The sequence below is a fragment of the Malaclemys terrapin genome, chromosome 9 (genome assembly GCF_027887155.1).
Source record: "Malaclemys terrapin pileata isolate rMalTer1 chromosome 9, rMalTer1.hap1, whole genome shotgun sequence".
Taxonomy (NCBI): Eukaryota; Metazoa; Chordata; order Testudines; family Emydidae; genus Malaclemys; species Malaclemys terrapin.
Window position 1 is genome coordinate 48750183 of NC_071513.1, and position 17818 is coordinate 48768000.

At 49.9% G+C, this 17818-nt stretch overlaps 1 protein-coding gene across 11 annotated transcripts in view; it reads right to left on the minus strand.

The window, feature by feature from the left end:
• Positions 1-17818, minus strand: part of KIF1A (kinesin family member 1A) — a 182945-nt gene that overhangs the window by 6161 nt on the left and 158966 nt on the right. For all 11 annotated transcript variants that reach the window (XM_054039625.1, XM_054039621.1, XM_054039620.1 and 8 more), the window contains 10 exons: positions 16817-16931; positions 15569-15702; positions 13715-13776; positions 13056-13201; positions 5994-6206; positions 5461-5538; positions 3912-4036; positions 3385-3531; positions 2812-3004; positions 2066-2184 (listed from right to left, as the gene is read on the minus strand). In XM_054039625.1, coding sequence (XP_053895600.1) covers positions 2066-2184; positions 2812-3004; positions 3385-3531; positions 3912-4036; positions 5461-5538; positions 5994-6206; positions 13056-13201; positions 13715-13776; positions 15569-15702; positions 16817-16931 — 1332 coding nt within the window. The remainder of the gene's footprint in view (positions 1-2065; positions 2185-2811; positions 3005-3384; positions 3532-3911; positions 4037-5460; positions 5539-5993; positions 6207-13055; positions 13202-13714; positions 13777-15568; positions 15703-16816; positions 16932-17818) is intronic.

Here is a 17818-nt window from a genome sequence, read left to right on the forward strand (position 1 = left end):
CAGACACTCTACTTGTGAGAGATCCTGTCATGGAGGTAGAAAGATGCAAGACAGACAGAAACTATGGGCTGGATTAACATCGGCACAGACCAGACGAGACCAGACCCATCTGCCGCCTATCTAATCCATCTGTACCTGACAGGGGTCAGCATCAGAATTAATCAAAGAAAGGGTGGGTAGGTATGTTTCTTTATACAATGACTACAGGGAATTTCTGTTTATTTATCTTCTTTTAACTCTACTACTGAAATGATGATGATTTGTTCTAGGGATTAAGGATCAGATCCTCAACTGATATAAAACAGGGTTCAAAAAAGAACTAGATATGTTCACGGAGGATAGGTGCATCAATGGCTATTAGCCAGGATGGGCAGGGATGCAAAACCATGCTCTGAAGTGTCCCTAGCCTCTGTTTGCCAGAAGCTGGGAATGGATGACAGGATGGATCACTTGATGATTAACTGTTCTGTTTATTCCCTCTAGGGCACCTGGCATTGGCAACTGTCAGAAGACAGGATATTGGGCTAGATGGACCTTTGGTCTGACCCAGTATGGCTGTTTTTATGAATCATAGAATATCAAGGTTGGAAGGGACCTCAGGAGGTCATCTAGTCCAACCCCCTGCTCAAAGGGGAACCAATCCTCAACTATTTTTTTTGCCCCAGAGCCCTAGCTGGCCCCCTCGAGGACTGAACTCACAACCCTGGGTTTAGCAGGCCAAGGCTCAAACCACTGAGCTATCCCTCCCCCCGATAGACTTCAATAGACTGATGCCTAGTTACACCAGCTGAGGATCTATCCCTGAATTTCTGTGTTTATTTCGGTGTGTGTGTGTGTGTGTGGGGGAGGAGAAACAGTGTCCTTGTAACATTAAGGTGGCACAGTTGAAATCACAGTTAAAATGAACTCCTAAATGCTGCACAAAACAATGAGGCCACTAGAGAAGTGCTTGTACGACCTACCCCCATGGTGTACCCCAATCCAACTGGATTAAACCATCATCATTAGGGTTCAGAGTTGTGGAGAAACCCAGCTGTTCTGGGATTTGGAGCAAAATTTTGTATTGTCAGTGGAGATAGAATAGAGCACCACCATGTTGCCCGCCCGCAATTTTAACCCCTTATGGTTCAGTGTCTGCATCTGCATACAGTCTGTGAAGCATTTGAATTTTATAAGTAATGGTGCTGAGAGCAAGGAAGAAGACCTCAACATCCAATTTGAAATACAAATGGAAGGGACCAACAGTAGCACCATCTCTTTGATAGAAAAAAATTAAACCAAGACCTCTTCTCATAAGGCTACTGGGCTGAAGTGGATGGAGGGGAAGGAGTCTCTGGGAATTGCCCTATTTTGCTCATTTGATGCTGCCAACCCCTTGCAATAATGTTATAATCATCAGACAGCAGGCCTTGCTCCCTGCAGCTCCACCTTCAAAAATACATGGAAGATACTTGATAACTGGGTAGGAAAAGGCATCATAGAGCAGATTTGGGGAGCAAGAAACCAAGCTAGAGAATCAAAACCAAGTTTCTTCCAAAGCAACCCCCAGTACCTGTTGGCCTTATGCTAGGTTGCAGCCTGGAAAGCCCCAGGCTGCAGCCTAGCATAAGGCCAACAGGTACTGGGGGTTGCAGAGGGCAGCCCAGGGGTAGGCAAAGGCAGCAGGTCCAAACCCAACCTTGCCAGTGATGAGTAGGCTGATACTGCAGTCTGCCCCAGGGTGTGGGGGCTAGATGAGGACTGGCAGCAGGCTTATACTGAGGAGAGGTGGGGATAGTGGGTGGGGATTTCCTGGGGAAAGGGGGGGCCCTGAGAAAAAGGGGTTACTGCCAGGGGGCAGCACCCCAGCTAAAAGGGCACTGGAGTCCAGGGAGGGACACAGGGGCCAAGAGGTAGTGGATCACTGGCCTGCAGAGGGTGCTCTGGAGCTGGGATGAGCTAATTCCCATGGATGACCAGCAGGAGGCGCTGCAGGGGTGAGTCTGCACTGCTACACAGTCTAGAGTGTTACTAACAGGTTACCATGCTGTCCCCTTATGGAATGGTTTAAAATGTCCCCATGTACCTTATGGATCCAGCTAGCAGAGGGTTAAATGCATACAGCCAGTCGTGCATATCCTTGTCACTGCTTGCCTGCAGCAGGATTCCACGATGCTCCGTGCATACTGCAAACGTGTTGGGGGTCTGAAACAGACCAATGCCATGAATGAGTCCACAGGGCTACCTGAGATGACACCGAGCAACATGCAGCACAGCTTGGAGCATGAAGGGACATAGAACAGGACCCAGATGATGCCGGGGAAGACACTATCACAGTAGGCTACATTTTCTTGAATATGAAAATCCTCTGCTTTTCTGAACAGTCACAGATCAGAGCTCTGTTGTGGCTTCTCTGCAGAGAGGAGAGTGGATTCTGACACCATGAGAACATTTCTCATTTTTAAAGGTGCAATTTCATCCTTTGGCACCCCGTGCCGACAAGGAAACTAGGTGTGAGCTGTCGAGCAGCACAGGATCTCCCTAAAGCTGGCTCTGTGGGGAGTATTAGCATACCACTGTGCTCCTAGACTCTCTTTTCCCTTCACCACCATGTTGTGAACGTCACTGTTCCTTTCACATACCAGGTTCTGATCCAAATGGTCTTTCCCCATCCCTGGCCCATAGCCATCGCTGTAGCCCCTCCCTTTTCCTTTTAACACGGTTTCAGACATGTGCTGCCATTTTGGTTCCCCCACCTTGCACTTGTAGCACAGCCTTGGGCATGAGCTGTGCTTCCCCTGTTCTGCCCATGTCATGACCTCCAGCAATTACCTTGAGCATGGCCTGCTGGTCCTCACTGTACTCCACCTGAGCGGAGGAGAGGTTGAGGATGGCTCTCTCCACAGAATCCTTGTCCGTGTTGTAGATGTAGACATAGGGGCGCCTCACCACCACATAGCGCTTCACCCAGCCATTGGTGTGAGGCTCGAGGAAGTGCAGGTAGCCTTTCTTTGAGACAATGGGACTGCAAAGGGCAAGACAGGGCAGCCTTATGCTTAGTGACTGCAGAAAACCACTCAGCAAAAGGGTTAAAACCCCAAGGACTTATCCCTACTCTTGCTGTTTTGCAGATTGTCCCTCACCTCCTTCCTGCAAATCCCGCCCCCTCTCCTGATGCAGACTGCCAGCCTTGAACCTCCTACCCTGTGATCTTCTCGTCACTTAGCAGCAGCTACTCTGAACATCTTCCATCTTCCTGTGTCCCTAGCGAGGCTTTCAGCCATTTGAGGAGGGAGCTGTATGTGGCTGTACTGAGACTGCCCACTCTAGCAGGGAGAGCTCTAGCCATGAGGGCATTCAGAGCACACTGACACCTCCTGCTTCAAATAAACCAACTGCTCATACCTCACCCGGATCTCCTGAATATCGGGGACCAGTAAGCGCTGGGTCTCTTTCTCATCTTCAGGCCCATGTGTAGGAGATTTCTTCTGTTCTCCCTCCACTACAGGTTCTGGCTCAGGGCTTTCTGCCCTGGAAGAGAGATGGGAGGTTCTGGAAGGGGAAGAAAGGTATTTAATCACAGTGATGCCTTCACAGTGACTTTTACCAATAGCCATCTCTGATTCTCTTCTGAAAACTGGCTAAATTGGTGCGCATGAAAGTGACCTACTGATAGCAGTGGCTAGACCCAGGCATAGCTATATCCCTGTAGACATCCCCCCGCTCCAAATCACTGTCCATGCTTATCACTTCTGGCCTTCAAACCTCCCATGATGCTGGCACTGTTTCTCTTTTGCACAGAGACTGATGGTTATGCCCAATCTCATGGTGGGTTGGTGTCTGGACTAGCGATCAGGCTGACCCTGTCTGTATTTGTTTGGGCCTCAGTTTGCATTTCTCATCCCTCGGTGGTCTGGCTGCACCTCTCTTACCTGACCTCAGTGGCATTATACCGTCCTTCTAGCAGTGATGGACAGGTGGAAGAGGGAGTCAGGGTGGTGACACCAAGAGCTGGCATGGAGGGGTCTCTCAGCAGGGTCACGGACATTTCTGACAGCTGCAGAAGGAAAGGAATCATTTCCTGGAGTCACAATCTAATCTGAGTTATAGGACGTGGACCTGAAGGGCAAAGGCCAAAGTTCGGTCTGGTGAACTGAAGACAATGGAGTTTCACCTGCTTATTCCTGGTATGAATTTGGCCCTAGCTGGGTAACGAGTGCTCTTCAGTGCTGCAGAGACAATTCCTCTTTCATATTTGCATGGTTACTGGGGTCTTTTAAAGGTCACAGTGAACAGATGGGGGACAGCTTCTCAAAGTCAGTGTGATCCCTAGAGGAGAAGGGAGCTAGGCCGATATAACACAGTTGAGGATGCTATCCTTTATAGCTCTTGCCCTTTGGTTAGAGCCGATATTTGATATACTAAACTAATGCCCTTGATTTTTTCTCCACAGTTTACCAGCTAGGGAAAGTTGTACAGCCCTCTAGCAGAGGCAGACTCTAGGGACAGGGCAGGTCACCAGACCTTCCTTCTCCCCACATAGGTAATCTTCAGGGCAGGTCATCTGCTCTTTCCCACACCTTGCCTATGTCTCCCTTTCCCTTCCACTCCTGGGTGCTCCTAATGGAAAAGACATCAGGAACTGGCAAGGTCAGACCCACTGGGCCCTGCCCTCCTGTGCTCTGCTCTGGAGAAGTAAGTGGGAGGCAAAGTGGGAAGCTTTGTCACAGTGCTGACACTGGCCTCCTTCTGGAGCTGGCCCTATAGCCCTGAGGTCCCAGAGCACTGGTGTTTCTAGGCTGGTAGCTGGGGGGTGGGTTTCTGGAAGCCACTAAATTCACAAGACTGATCCCACTCCTCAGTCCCATAAGGGAGGAACTGCAGTCAGGCCAGGAGACAGATATTAGGAGAGGCAACTTCAGCTCCCCTCCTTCTCTGCTCAGCCAAAGCAGAGATAGACGTGGAGGTGATAATCTCGTGGAATGCAGCACCATGCACCTCTCTAGTAGCGACGACTGTGACATGCCATCGGCATTAGCACACAGAGCCTGCTTAAAGTGGAGTGAAATGGCACCCTGAGGCCTTGTTCACATACCAGCGGGAATCTCCTGCTAAGACAGGGGTTCTCAAACTGGGGGTCGGGACCCCTCAGGAGGTCACACGAGGTTATTACATGGGGGGGTCGCAAGCTGTCAACCTCCACCCCAAACCCCGCTTTGCCTCTAGCATTTATAATGGTGTTAAATATATTAAAAAGTGTTTTTAATTTATAAGGGGGGGATGCACTCAGAAGCTTGCTATGTGAAGGGGTCACAAGTAAAAAAGTTTGAGAGCCACTGTGTTAAGATTCCCGATGCAGACCAGGCCAGGAGCTCACTATCAGTAGGTGTCACTGTCTGAGCAGAACCAGCAGTTCCATACCGCTTATCACATCATTGTCAGAGGCAGGGAGTGCTAATGGTGGTGGGAAGTTGGTCCTACCTTGCTCTCGCTGGCGCTGATACAGACATGGCTGTGACTGTACTCTCTGTTAAATGTATGTGTGAGGAGACGCAAGCACTGCAGGGGAAACAAAAGGCAACATCCAGTTGGCAAGCAAGACCTCTCCCCGTAAACACCTTCCAGTCCCGCCAGTGACCCTCCCCATCTGCCCTTCTCTGCCAGTCCTGAAACGTGCGGCTCTATCCAGAGGAAGCTGAGACAAATATTTCAAAGGCAACATTTTGCTGAACAGGAGGACCAGCTGTGAGCACCAAATCCAGCTCATGGATTCCCCTGCTTGCCTCAGACCTTCCATGAATTCTCCTTCCACATCTCCTGCCCACTGCCTCCTCCCCCTAATCACTGCCTCTGCTGAAACCCTCCTCCATGCTGTCACCTCCTCGCACCTTGATGAAGGCCACTCCCTTCTCTGTGGCCTCCCAAGCTTCACTCTAGCCTATGTAGGATGCTGCTGCCCATTTGCTCCCCAGTGTCTAGCCTTCTAGAGGGGCTGGCTTGCTGCAATACAATACCTTGACGGCAAGCTCCTTCTGCCTCTCGCTGGGGGTCTCCAAGGGTGAGCTCCTGCCCTCTGAGGCACCATCTGCTGAGAGTGGAGAGGAGACACAGGAAGTGCTGTGGGAGTCGGAATCCTCACTGGAACATGGGGACAGGGACTCCAGGCCTGATCTTTGGGTTGTCTCCAGTTTCTCGCGTAGGAGCAGGTAATGCCTCGTCTTCTCAACCTGGACAAAGACATTCACTTTCAAGTTCAAGTGTCTGGCACTTAACTTCACTTGCACTATTCCCTTCCCACTGCGTTGCCTTGTTCAAACACACGGTGATGAGTATCTTGGAGAGAACGAATGTCACAGCTCCTACATGAGCTACTATGGGAACACTTTAAGATGACATTATACCAGAACGATCATAAACTCAACAAAATGCCTGCTAGTGGCCTACCAAAAAATCTGTTACCTAGCTTTCGTAACTGTTGTTCTTTGAGATGTTATTCCTGTCCGTTCCATGCTAGGACTGTGCACGCCCACATGCACTGCTACTGAAGATTTTTCTTAGTGGAATACATAGGGCCGACTCTGGCGCCTTCACAGTTCGTTCTTGCCATTGACTCTGACAGTGGGGTAGGAGGGCAGGGCATGGAATGGACATGAGCAACACATCTCAAAGAATAACAGCTACGAAAGGTAGGTGACCGTTTTTACTTCTTTGCATGCTTGCTCATGTTGATTCCATGTTAGGAGACTCACAAACAATATCCCCGGAGAGGGCTCGGTGTTCATGGATGTGCTGCTTGCAACACTGCTCTGCTGAAGCTGGCATCATCCCAGGCCATGATGGCGTAGTGGGACACAAAGGTATGAAGTGAAAACCAGGTGGTGGCTCTACAGATATCCTGGATCAGTACCTGCGCGAGGAAGGCTGCTGACAAAGCTTGCACTCTGGTGGAATGGGCAGTCAATGGCTGGAGGCAACACCCCCGCTTGCTCATAGCAGAATCTGATGCAGGAGGTTATCCACAAGAAGATTCTCTGAGTGGACATGGGCAGACCTTTCATCCTGTCCACCACTGTGATGAAGAGCTGCATTGACTCAGTGAAGAGTTTGGTCCTCTGGATGTTACGCAGGCCTTAGCCTTCTACATCAAAGAGTTTAACTGACACTCCTTGTTCGTCTTGTGAGGCTTCAGAAAGAAAACCGGTAGGAAGATGTCCTGATTATTGTGGAACTGTGACACCACCTTAGGTAAGAAGGTTGGGTGGGGATGCAGCTGGACCTGTTCCTTGTAGAACACTGTATAAGGGGGTTCAGATGTCAACGTTCTAATCTTGGAGGCCCTGAGAGCCGAAGTGATAGCCACCAGGAAGGAGACCTTCCATGAGAGGAGCAGCAGAGAATATGAAGCCAGAGGCTCGAAAGGAGGGCCCATGAGCCTTGCTAGCACCAGCTTTAGGTCCCAAGAAGGGACTGGATCATGAACCTGCAGGTATAGTCTCTCCAGACCTTTCAGGAACTTGATTGTCATGTAATAAGCAAAGACTGATCTGCCCTGGACCAGAGGGTGAAAGGCTGATATGGCTGACAAGTGAGCCTTGGTGCTTGAGATGGAGCAGGTAGTCCAAGGTGGATTGTAATGATGACCAGGAGGGAGAGAGACCTGAGCCCATGGCCCAATAGGTGAAGCACTTCCACTTGGCCAGATAAGTTGCTCTGATGGAAGGCTTCCTCCTACCCAACAGGATCTGCTGGACTTAGTCCAGGCAGGCCTGTTCCTCTGCATTCAGCCATGCAGAAGCCATGTCATCAGATGCAGTGATGCTAGGTTCAGATGGAGCAGATGGCCTCAGTTCTGTGAGAGCAAGTCCGGTCGAAGCGGGAGCTCTAGCGGGGTTGCCACCAAGAGGTCCAAAAGTGTGACAAACCAGTGCTGGCGAGGCCACGCTGGAGCTCCCAGGATGCCCTTCGCTTTGTCCCTCTTGACCTTCAGTAGGACCTTGTGAACCAGGGGTATCGGCGGGAAGGCGTACAGCAGTGTTCCCATCCAAATGAGCAGGAAAGCGTTGAACAGGGAGCCTCTGGCTAGACTGCGAAACAGGCACAACTACTGACACTTCCTGTTATGACTGGACGCGAATTGGTCCACCTGGGGAGTCCCCAACTTTCGAAAGATCACGCTGATGATCTCTGGGTGGAGTGACCACTCGTGGAGAAAGGAGAAGGACCTGCTGAGGAGATCCGCCCATGCATTTCAGATGCTCAGTAGGGTCAAAGCATAGGCGCCAACTCCGTGGGAGCTCTGGAGCTGGAGCACTCACGGGGAAAAAATTAGTGGGTGCTCTGCACCCACCGGCAGCCAAGCTCCCCACTCATCTCCTTCCCCCTCCCCCCCAGCGCACCACATCCCCGCTCCTCCCTCTCCCTCCTAGTGCTTCCTGCCCCCCAGCCGCCTAACAGCTGTTTGGCGGCACTTAGGACTTTCCGGGAGGAAGGGGGAGGAGCGCGGACATGGCATGCTCAGGGGAGGAGGCGGAGAAGAGGCAGGGCAGGGGCGGGGACTTGGGGGAAGGGCGAGGAATGGCGGTGGGGTGAGGGTGGTGCAGGGGTGGGAAGAGGTGGGGCGGGGTGGGGGTTGAGCACCCACCAGGCAGAGGGGAAGTTGACGCCTATGGTGCAAAGCCTCCAGATGAATGGCATGATGCTCACAGAAGTCCCACAGGTGAAGAGTCTCTTGCCACAGGGCAGATGAGTGGGCTCTATCTTGCTTGTTGATGTCAAACATTACAGCTGTATTGTCCATTAAGATCTGTACCACTCTGCCCCTTAGATGGGGAGGAATGCCTGGTAAGCCAGGCGTATCACCTTGCGTTCCCTGATATTTATGTGGAAGGAACAATCCTCCAGAGGCCTTGGCCATCCCAGATCTGATTTGTTGGAGACCAACATTACCAATGGGAGCAGCACTACGAAAGGGACCCCATCCAAAACAGCTCGCGGTTCCATCCAGCAAGACAGAGATGACAGGACATTTGACCACTAAGTCCAAATTGTGTCTGTTGGGAGAGAAGACCGACACCAGCTATGTCTGTAGAGATGTTACTCTTTGTGAGCCTGGCTAGCTCAGTTGGTAGAGCATCGGACTTTTAATCTGAGGGTCCAGGGTTCAAGTCCCTCCCCTGTCATACCCCCCAAGAACTTTAGAAAGACACTCCCCTCCAGTTTTTGGGGGGAGGGATAGCTCAGTGGTTTGAGCATTGGCCTGCTAAACCCAGGGTTGTGAGTTCAATCCTTGAGGGGGCCATTTAGGGTTTTGGAGCAAAAATTGGGGATTGGTCCTGCTTTGAGTAGGGGATTGGACTAGATGACCTCCTGAAGTCCCTTCCAACCCTGATATTCTATCTGAGCCGTAGCCATGCATCAAGCCACGTACATATACACTGCCATGTGACCTAGCAGTTTGAGGCATACCTGGGTAGTCATGAGCGGGTCGGCTCTGACATGCTCAATGAGATCCAACATAACTTAAAATCAGGACTCCGGCAGGTAGGCTCTGGCATGGGTGGAGCTAAATATTGCTCCTATAAACTCTATTCTTAGAACGGGAGTCTGAGTCGATTTTTGTTCGTTGATAAATAGGCCTAGATCCTGACATGTGGCTTGCACAAAAGAAAGGCCACACTGCACCTGGTCCAGTGACCCGCCTCTGACAAGCCAGTCATTGAGGTATGGGTAGATCTGAATGCCCCAGCGCCTCAGGTAAGTGGCCACCACCGCCATGCACTTCCTGTATCAAGACGGGAGGCGCTGCAATCTGCTTTCCCAATTAGGCTGTGGATGACAGCCAGGAGTACAGTCCTGGCATAATAGGGAGCCCTCATGGGTTCCAGTTTGGCCAATGTAGTGGCCATTGACCTTGCAGCCAGACACTTGCTGCAGGGCCGGTACCGCAGTCTGGTGCATGGGCCAAATGGTGCCTTTGGGACTGGGAAACAAAATCCCTTTCCGATTCCGAGGAGGACTTCTCTCTTGGGGACCATGGTGGCACTAACGGTGCCTCTCACTGCTGGCTACGGTGCAGGGCTGAGCGGTACTGAGGGGAAGGTGATCAGAGGCAGGGATACAAAGATCAGTGCCGCATCGGAGACTGGCGTCGAGTTGGCGGTGAGACACGTGGAGAAGGAAACCGAGGCATCGGAGATTAGGAACAGGGCGTCAGTGAGCGGCGGTGTGATGACAGTGACCAGTGCTGGGAAGAGGGCAGCCAGTACCCAGGAGATTGGGACTGACGTCGTGAGGTTGGTGATCTATGTCTCAGAGCTGGGGACCAGGAATGTGGGGCTGGGGACCAGGGACATGGGGTCAGAGACCACAGACGCGGTGCTGGAGACTGGAGACTTGGAGTTGTGGATTGGTGTCAGGACTGTGGCGAATGCTGATGACCAAGCAACCACTGGGGAGACCCCATGGAAGGCTTTCCTTTGGGAGGGGGAGGTTGTCACTGGCTCCACTGATGGAGGGAAGTTCCATGGTGTATGCAGCACCAGTAGGGCCATCAGGTCCCTGGCCACTTGAAAGACCTCCAACACTGAGGGCACCATAAGGTATATGGGACCCCTGCCGCTGCCTGGAGTCAGAGGCAGTTCCTGTACTGGGCTCGGAGCCCTGGGCAGAGAGGCTGCACCTTTCAGTCCTGACAAAGGCAGATGGGCCGACATGGGTCCTTTGCCTGTCGCCTTTCCCATCCTTCTTCGAGACCAGGGAGCGCCCATGTTCAGCGCGCTGCTTCCTGTGGTGCTTCTATGGCAATGGCAATGGTGAGCAGTGCCAAGGTGAAGCCAGTGCCGGTGGGGCACTCCGTACCAAGGCTGAGGTACTAGGCGCTGAGTCGGAGCAGGTGGGTTCCAAGGCTGGTCTAAGTGCTGCCTCCATCAGAAGGGCTTGGAGATGAATAGCTCTGTCTTTTTGAATAACGAGGAGTCCGGTGGCACATTAAAGACTAACAGATGTATTTGGGCATAAGCTTTTGTGGGTAAAAACCCACTTCTTCAGATGCATCGAAAGCTTATGCCCAAATAAATCTGTTTAGTCTTTAAGGTGCCACCAGACTCCTCATTGTTTCTGTGGTTACAGACTAACACGGCTATCCCTCTGATGCTTGACACCATGCAAGGCTCTCGTTTTGAGTGCATGCGATAGGACCCTTACAAATTTTGCACTTCTCTTGAACATGCAAATTACATGAATCATAGAAGATTAGGGTTGGAAGAGACTTCCGGAGGTCATCTAGGCCAGCCCCCTGCTCAAAGCAGGACCAACCCCAACTAAATTATCCCAGCCAAGGATTTGCCAAGCCGGGCCTTAAAAACCTCTAAGGAAGGAGATTCCACCACTTCCCTAGGTAACCCATTTCAGTGCTTCACCATCCTCCTAGTGAAATAGTGTTTCCTAATGTTAGGTCCAAGGAAAATGGAGTATAGAACAGGTTGTTTGGCCAGCTTAGCCAAAGTTAGGCTAACTGTAGTTGCTGGGCCATTCCTGTCTCTCTGTGAAACATGAGGACATGCTTGCTTGGGCTTCAAAGAATGAGATAAAGGGGGGACCGTATTCTTGTACCAAATGTACTAGGAACGGTTTGTTTGGACATATGGAGACTTGCAGTCTCCACTCCCTGTTTCTGTTCTTAACTCCCTCCTTTCTCCTAGTTTCTGGTGCATGACAACAAAGCTCATAAGAAGTTGCTGAGGCATCACGAATTGTTTGTAGTGTCAAAGAAGACAGATATGCATGAATATTAGAAGCTTTCTAACTAATAAAGGGGGGTTGGGTTGTTTTAACTATGACGCGACGAAACTGTCTATATAACCTTACTAGTTATTGTAATCGGGGCTGGTTCTCTCTGGAGACGGGCCGCTCTCTATTGTTGTGTGCACTCTTCAATAAAGAGCTTGTATTGGACCTTGCTGGTGTTGCCTGTCTCTCACTCTGCGGTCAGACAACGAACCTTGCCGTCTGGGTTAAAAAGTCCCCGACACTAATATCCAACCTAGACCTCTCCCACTGCAACTTGGGACAATTGCTTCTTGTTCTGTCATCTGCCACCACTGAGAACAGCCTAGCTCCATCCCCTTTGGAACCCCTCTTCAGGTTGTTGAAGGCTGCTATCAAATCCCCCCTCACTCTTCTCTTCTGCAGACTAAATAAGTCCAGTTCCCTCAGCCTCTCCTCGTAAGTCATGTGCCCCACCACCCTAATCATTTTCATTGTCCTCTGCTGGACTCTCTCCAATTCATCCACATCCCTTCTGTAATGGGGGCCCCAAAACTGGAAGGAATACTCCAGATGTGGCCTCACCAGTGCCCAATAGAAAGGAATAATCACTTCCCTTGATCTGCTGGCAATGCTCCTACTAATGCATCCCAGTATGCCATTAGCCTTCTTGGCAACAAGGGCACACTGTTGACTCATATACAATTTCTTGTCCACTGTAATCCCCAGGTCCTTTTTTGCAGAACTGCCACTTAGCCAGTCGGTCCCCAGCCTGTAGCAGTGCATGGGATTCTTCCATCCCTAAGTGCAGGACTCTGCACTTGTCCTTGTTGAACCTCATCAGATTTCTTTTGACCCAATCCTGCAATTTGTCTAGGTCACTCTGGACCCTATCCTTGCCCTCCAGCCTATCTACCTCTCCTCCCAACTTAGTCTGATCCGCGAATTTGTTGAGGGTGCAATCCATCCCACTTGGATTAATAAAGCAAGCACTCAAAGAAGAACATAAGAGATCTCTGCACAGCCCTCCCTGCTAAAGCTTCGTAGGTCCAAATTGCCACACACCAGTGCTTGATCTCTGCAAGAGGAGCCATGGGGATGGAGTCAAATGGCAGGAACGCAGCACCAGCAGTTGCATGTTGTATCCGCTTCTAGTGTACCTCAAAGGCAAAGCATCAGACACACCTTAGTGGACATGGGTAGGAGGAGCTGCCAGTTAAACAGGATGTTTGACCTTGCATTTGACCATTACAAGTCAAGGGCCGTTGGTTGACTGAAGTTCCTGGCAATAGGTTTCTAGGGTGCAGTCTTACCTCTTGTAGGAGGCTGAGTTTCTCCAGTTCCCACTGATGATCCAGGATGAGGCTGTCACTTCGAGGTCTCCACCCAGCCAGGTTCTCCTCACCCCGCACATATGCAACAGAGGTGTCCAGCACACGCCTGCGTCGTCTCTGCATACCTGAAGGAGAGAAGCTCTCCACTTTAGAGATCATTGTTCCAGCCTTTAGATTGGAGGCTGGGGCTGGTAAGATGGAGAATGGCCTACGGTGATGCACATCTAATTGCAGATATGCTCCATATACCTGCACTGCAGCACAGTATTTTGTGTGTGTGTGTGTGTGTGTGTCAGAGTTTGGGGAGATAACGATATGCATAGACTAGCTGTTCTCCATCTCCTTCCCCTCCCCCCCCCCCACGCAGCATGCTGGAGTGCTGCAGGTGCTGACCTTCACAACCTGTCATCTAATGAAGACAGAAAGGGTCACACATATTAATCCACTTAAGCCAATGGCATTACACCAGGGATGGATTTGACCCCCAAAGTTTAAGTCCTTTTACAAAATAAGTAGCCAAAACAATCCAACCCCAAAATGAATCCCAGGGGTTTTGGTCCCCTTTAAGTTCCAGCAATGGAGTCCCCATGGGGGAAATAACCCCTAAAGCAACCCAGAGATAGAGATGAACTTCCCACCTGGACTGCCGGCATCAGCCACACGGCAAAGGCTGAGCTCATACACCCCAGTCACACGGTTACTGCAAGCAAACAGAAGGCAACAGGTTACACACTGCTGAGGACAGATGCTCCTCACACAGCCCCTCTTCTGAGGGAGGCAGTGGCTGGGAGGTGGCATCTAGGAAATGGGGCTCATGTCCCAGCTGTGACAATGCTGGGTGTACCCTAGTTCTCATTACTAAGCGACTAGCCAGCAATAACAATGAGGTACAAAATTTGTTAGAAGAGCGTTGAACAAGCTCTTGCTCTCGCAATGTCCTTCAAATTCTCCTCCTGAATCTTCATGCTCATGTAGTGGGGCCTGCAGTCCTGGGACTGAGTCCACTTCCTGCTCTCTAGCACATTGCAACAAAGGGTTAGTAGTGCATTGAACAACCTCAAGTGATTCTTCTTTTCTCCCAGGGAAAATCCTGGGAGAAAAGGACTGGACATGGGTCCCTTCAGAGCCCATCAGTGCTGCCTCTGTGCTGGCTGAGTGGGTAGGTGGCGGTCATGAGGTACTTCCTCTTCCTTGCCAGCTTGAGAACAGCAATCCTACAGCCCCAGCACACTGTGCCACTACTAGATAACCAGGTTAGCCAGCATCCTCCCATGGCACACAGTATCTGGATCCTGGGGCTGTTATAATGCACTGATTTCTCTATTTCCGGACAAGGGAGGAAGGAAAGGAGAGAGAGATAATTATAGACCATTCCAGAACCTCAGCGTTAGTCCCTGTTCTCATGTCCCTTCTGGCAGAGAACAATGCACATGAACACGCAGCACTGCACAATCACCAGGAAACACAGGGCCTGATTCTTCATGACTTTGCACTTTATATAATCATTTTCCCCTATGAAGTGAGTACAATCATTTGCCCCTATCCAGATCAGAACAGTAGCATTTCACACTCACCCACTGTGCACAAATTTCACTGTCTACACAAGGTGTGAGGCCGTGGGGAACCAGGTGCATGATTTCCAGCTGTGCCAGACAGAATATATTTCCTGTGATATCCTTGTTATAGGACTGCACTTGATGCAGCTTGTTCAAGGCTATGTTACCAATCCAACCCCTCAGAACAGGCTATTCCATTTAGTTTCTTACAAACATAACAAAGCCCTCACCCCATGCTCTGGGTGGCCCAGCACAATTTCATTTCACAGTGCAATAACATGATAGAACAGACTGCTTTTTCAACCCTAAAAAATACAAACCAACAAACAAAATAAAAGCCCTCCACAACAGACATCATAACTTTTCCAGCCCTGAATCGCACCCTCAAGACATGTTTGCAAAAAGAAATTCTGTTTTAGTTAATAAAGTTCAGGTTTTTGTCAAAAAAAAACAACTTTTGTTTGGTATTTGGTAATAGTTTTAAACCAAAACACTTTCTTGATAAAAACCTGAAAACTTTCAACAACAATGAACAAATCTTTTTCATCAACCCTTTTTTGCAGGAGAAAATAATCATTTCCTGGCCAGCTCTGGTTATCCCACCCTCTGCATGACAAACACAGAGCTCCTCTGGAATCAATTACATCAATAAATCAGGATCCTCTGATAAGGAACCTGCAGTGTGTGGAACTAGTTTATTCACTTAATAGAGTGGTAAGGCCCAGATTTGCAAAAGAAGCAGATAGAAGCCTAGTGGGATATTTAAAAGCTGCTAGGTGCCCAAATACCTTTGAGGATTTGGGCCTAAGTGCCTTGGGAAGGTTTGGGGTGACTAGCACTATGGACAACTAAGACATTGTCACTGTTAATAACCATTGCTAATTATTCTTCAGTGTCTTCCTTCCTCCTTTTAAAAAGGAAAGGAGATTCCTCTACCTCTCCGAGGCTCGCAGGCTCCCGCTGCCAAAGAGATTGCGGATGGAGCGAGATGCTGGAAGTTTGGCATCTCTGGAGTAGAAGACCATGCAGAAATCTTTGGTGATCACAGCTGGCTGGGTGCAGTTCTCCATCTGCAGTAGGGTGGAGAAAGAGGATGAAGGGAGAATTATGGAGATGGCTCGTAATGAGGCTAACGTCAACTCCTCCCCATCAATTTGAGTGAGGGATGACAGTGTCTGTAATGTTAGTAAAGACCACTGTGTCTGAGTGGTCCATATTCAGAGAGAAGAGCACATGTGACTAGACAATGGTGATTTCATGGCTTTATCATATGTCATTTCCTAATATACATGCCTCAAACTATGAGGCTGGCCATTCTAGAATGACTCAAGCACGCCCAGGGAAAGTTGATATTAACTGGATTACTTCTTTCCTGCTTTACACTTGGGACTTCGCAAAGACCAAACTGCCTACTGTATAAAGAATATTCAGCAGAGGGTTGTGGGCTTGATTCTCCACTATGCCAAGCCATTCTGCTCCCTTGGTCCTGGACTTCTGCAAGAAGATTTCCCCACCACTCTGATAAATAGCTTTTGGGAGGGAAGGGCCAACCTTAGAGAAAATGACTGTTCTCACAGAGTTAATAGTCTTCAGAAAAACTAGGCCTAAACCAAGCAAGGGCACTTTAAAATGGGCTCTGCCTTTTCAGGAACATGCTCAATGAATGTTAAGTAGCCCCCTGCCTTTCTCCTGCAGGGCATGACTCAGATTCTAACTTTCTCCCAAGCATTGGTTCTGGTGTTCAGGCTGGTGGGCTGCTGTGTTGGTGGTGGCTGCACTCCCTCCCTCCCTCCTGCACAGGGTGTGGAGTGGCAGCCTGTATCGGCTTTGGCAATGAGCACCCCTTATGCCCTGTTACTGCCAGAGGTGTAGCAATGTTCCCAGCAGAGCCTGATGGTTCTAATTCTGCACTGCACCAATTTCAGTGGAGCTACCCTACTGTAAAACTGGCATGCTGGAGTGGGGACTCAGGCCCTGCAGCTCTGGGTTATCTGGCAGTCTAAGAACTGTCTGCACGTGAGGCATAGTGTACATTGCACAAACATCTTGAGTTACTTGGAAGAACTGGAGTAGCTCATGCTAGGGACTGGAGTAGAGGGGAGGTGGAAGAACCTTGATCTCACAGACCATATTGCCTACTCTGTGCGCTGACAGGCAGGTTAAGGAACACGGGAAGGTTCTTGCCTCAATGTAAGCAGACAAGGTAATGAAGATTTTCTCTCTGTAAGGGGTGACTCGGTTCAACAGCAGGGAGTTATGCATGGAGCTGTCCCACGCTGCTTCAAACTGGTAAAACGTTCTGGAAGGAAACAGCAGAGGCCTGGTAAAAACACAACTACACCTTAAGTTAGAGCTGCAGAAACATGTAACATGCACGCACATAACCACATTTGTGACAGATGGGCAGCCATTCTGGAGTTCTCAGGTTCAAGTCAACTCTCAGAAGGGGCAGGCTGAGGGGAAAACACCCCCCCACCCCCAGCTCTGAAAGATATTGTAACATTTCCGTGAGAAAGCTTCATTTGAGGGGTTTGCATTGCAAATTTGAGGAAGAATCTTCTGTGTGGATTACACATGGACAGAGAAGATTTGAAAGCAGTGGGATGCAGCCTACTGGCAATACTATGGAAATGGGAGGAGTGCGAGAAGGACAGAAAGAAAGCTAGAGGAGGAGATGGAGAAAAGGAAATAGCTGTATCAGCACCAGGTACTGTCTCTAGCCAAAAGAAATGTGCAGCACTCCAGGACCACATCTGTGCAGTTAAACGTGGATAACAAACAGGCTTCCTTCCACGCAAAGGAAGAATGACTTTTCTGTGAGCATGGTCAGAACGGAAAAGAGTGAGGATGCTTAGCGAAGTGATTGCTGTCATCTCTCTCAGGCACTTTATGCTCTCAGTGATTTTTTTACCTTTTACCTGACACCAAAACCCACCAATTCCCTCCAAGGTTAAGCTGTGAGCTCAAAGTGTCCATCAAAGCTTGGCAGTTAATTCCTTCCTACTGTTCATCTCTGGCACACAGCCACGGGCTCTGAGCCAATTCAGCATTGGCCTAAGTGAGTTCAACTCCAGTGAAGTCAATGGAGCGCCATAGTGCCAGGGTGAATTTGACCCTCCTTGTTCATTGTCCCCTTGCGCCCCCCACCTCATTTAATGCATGTGCTAAATTAAGGGGGCCTGGGCT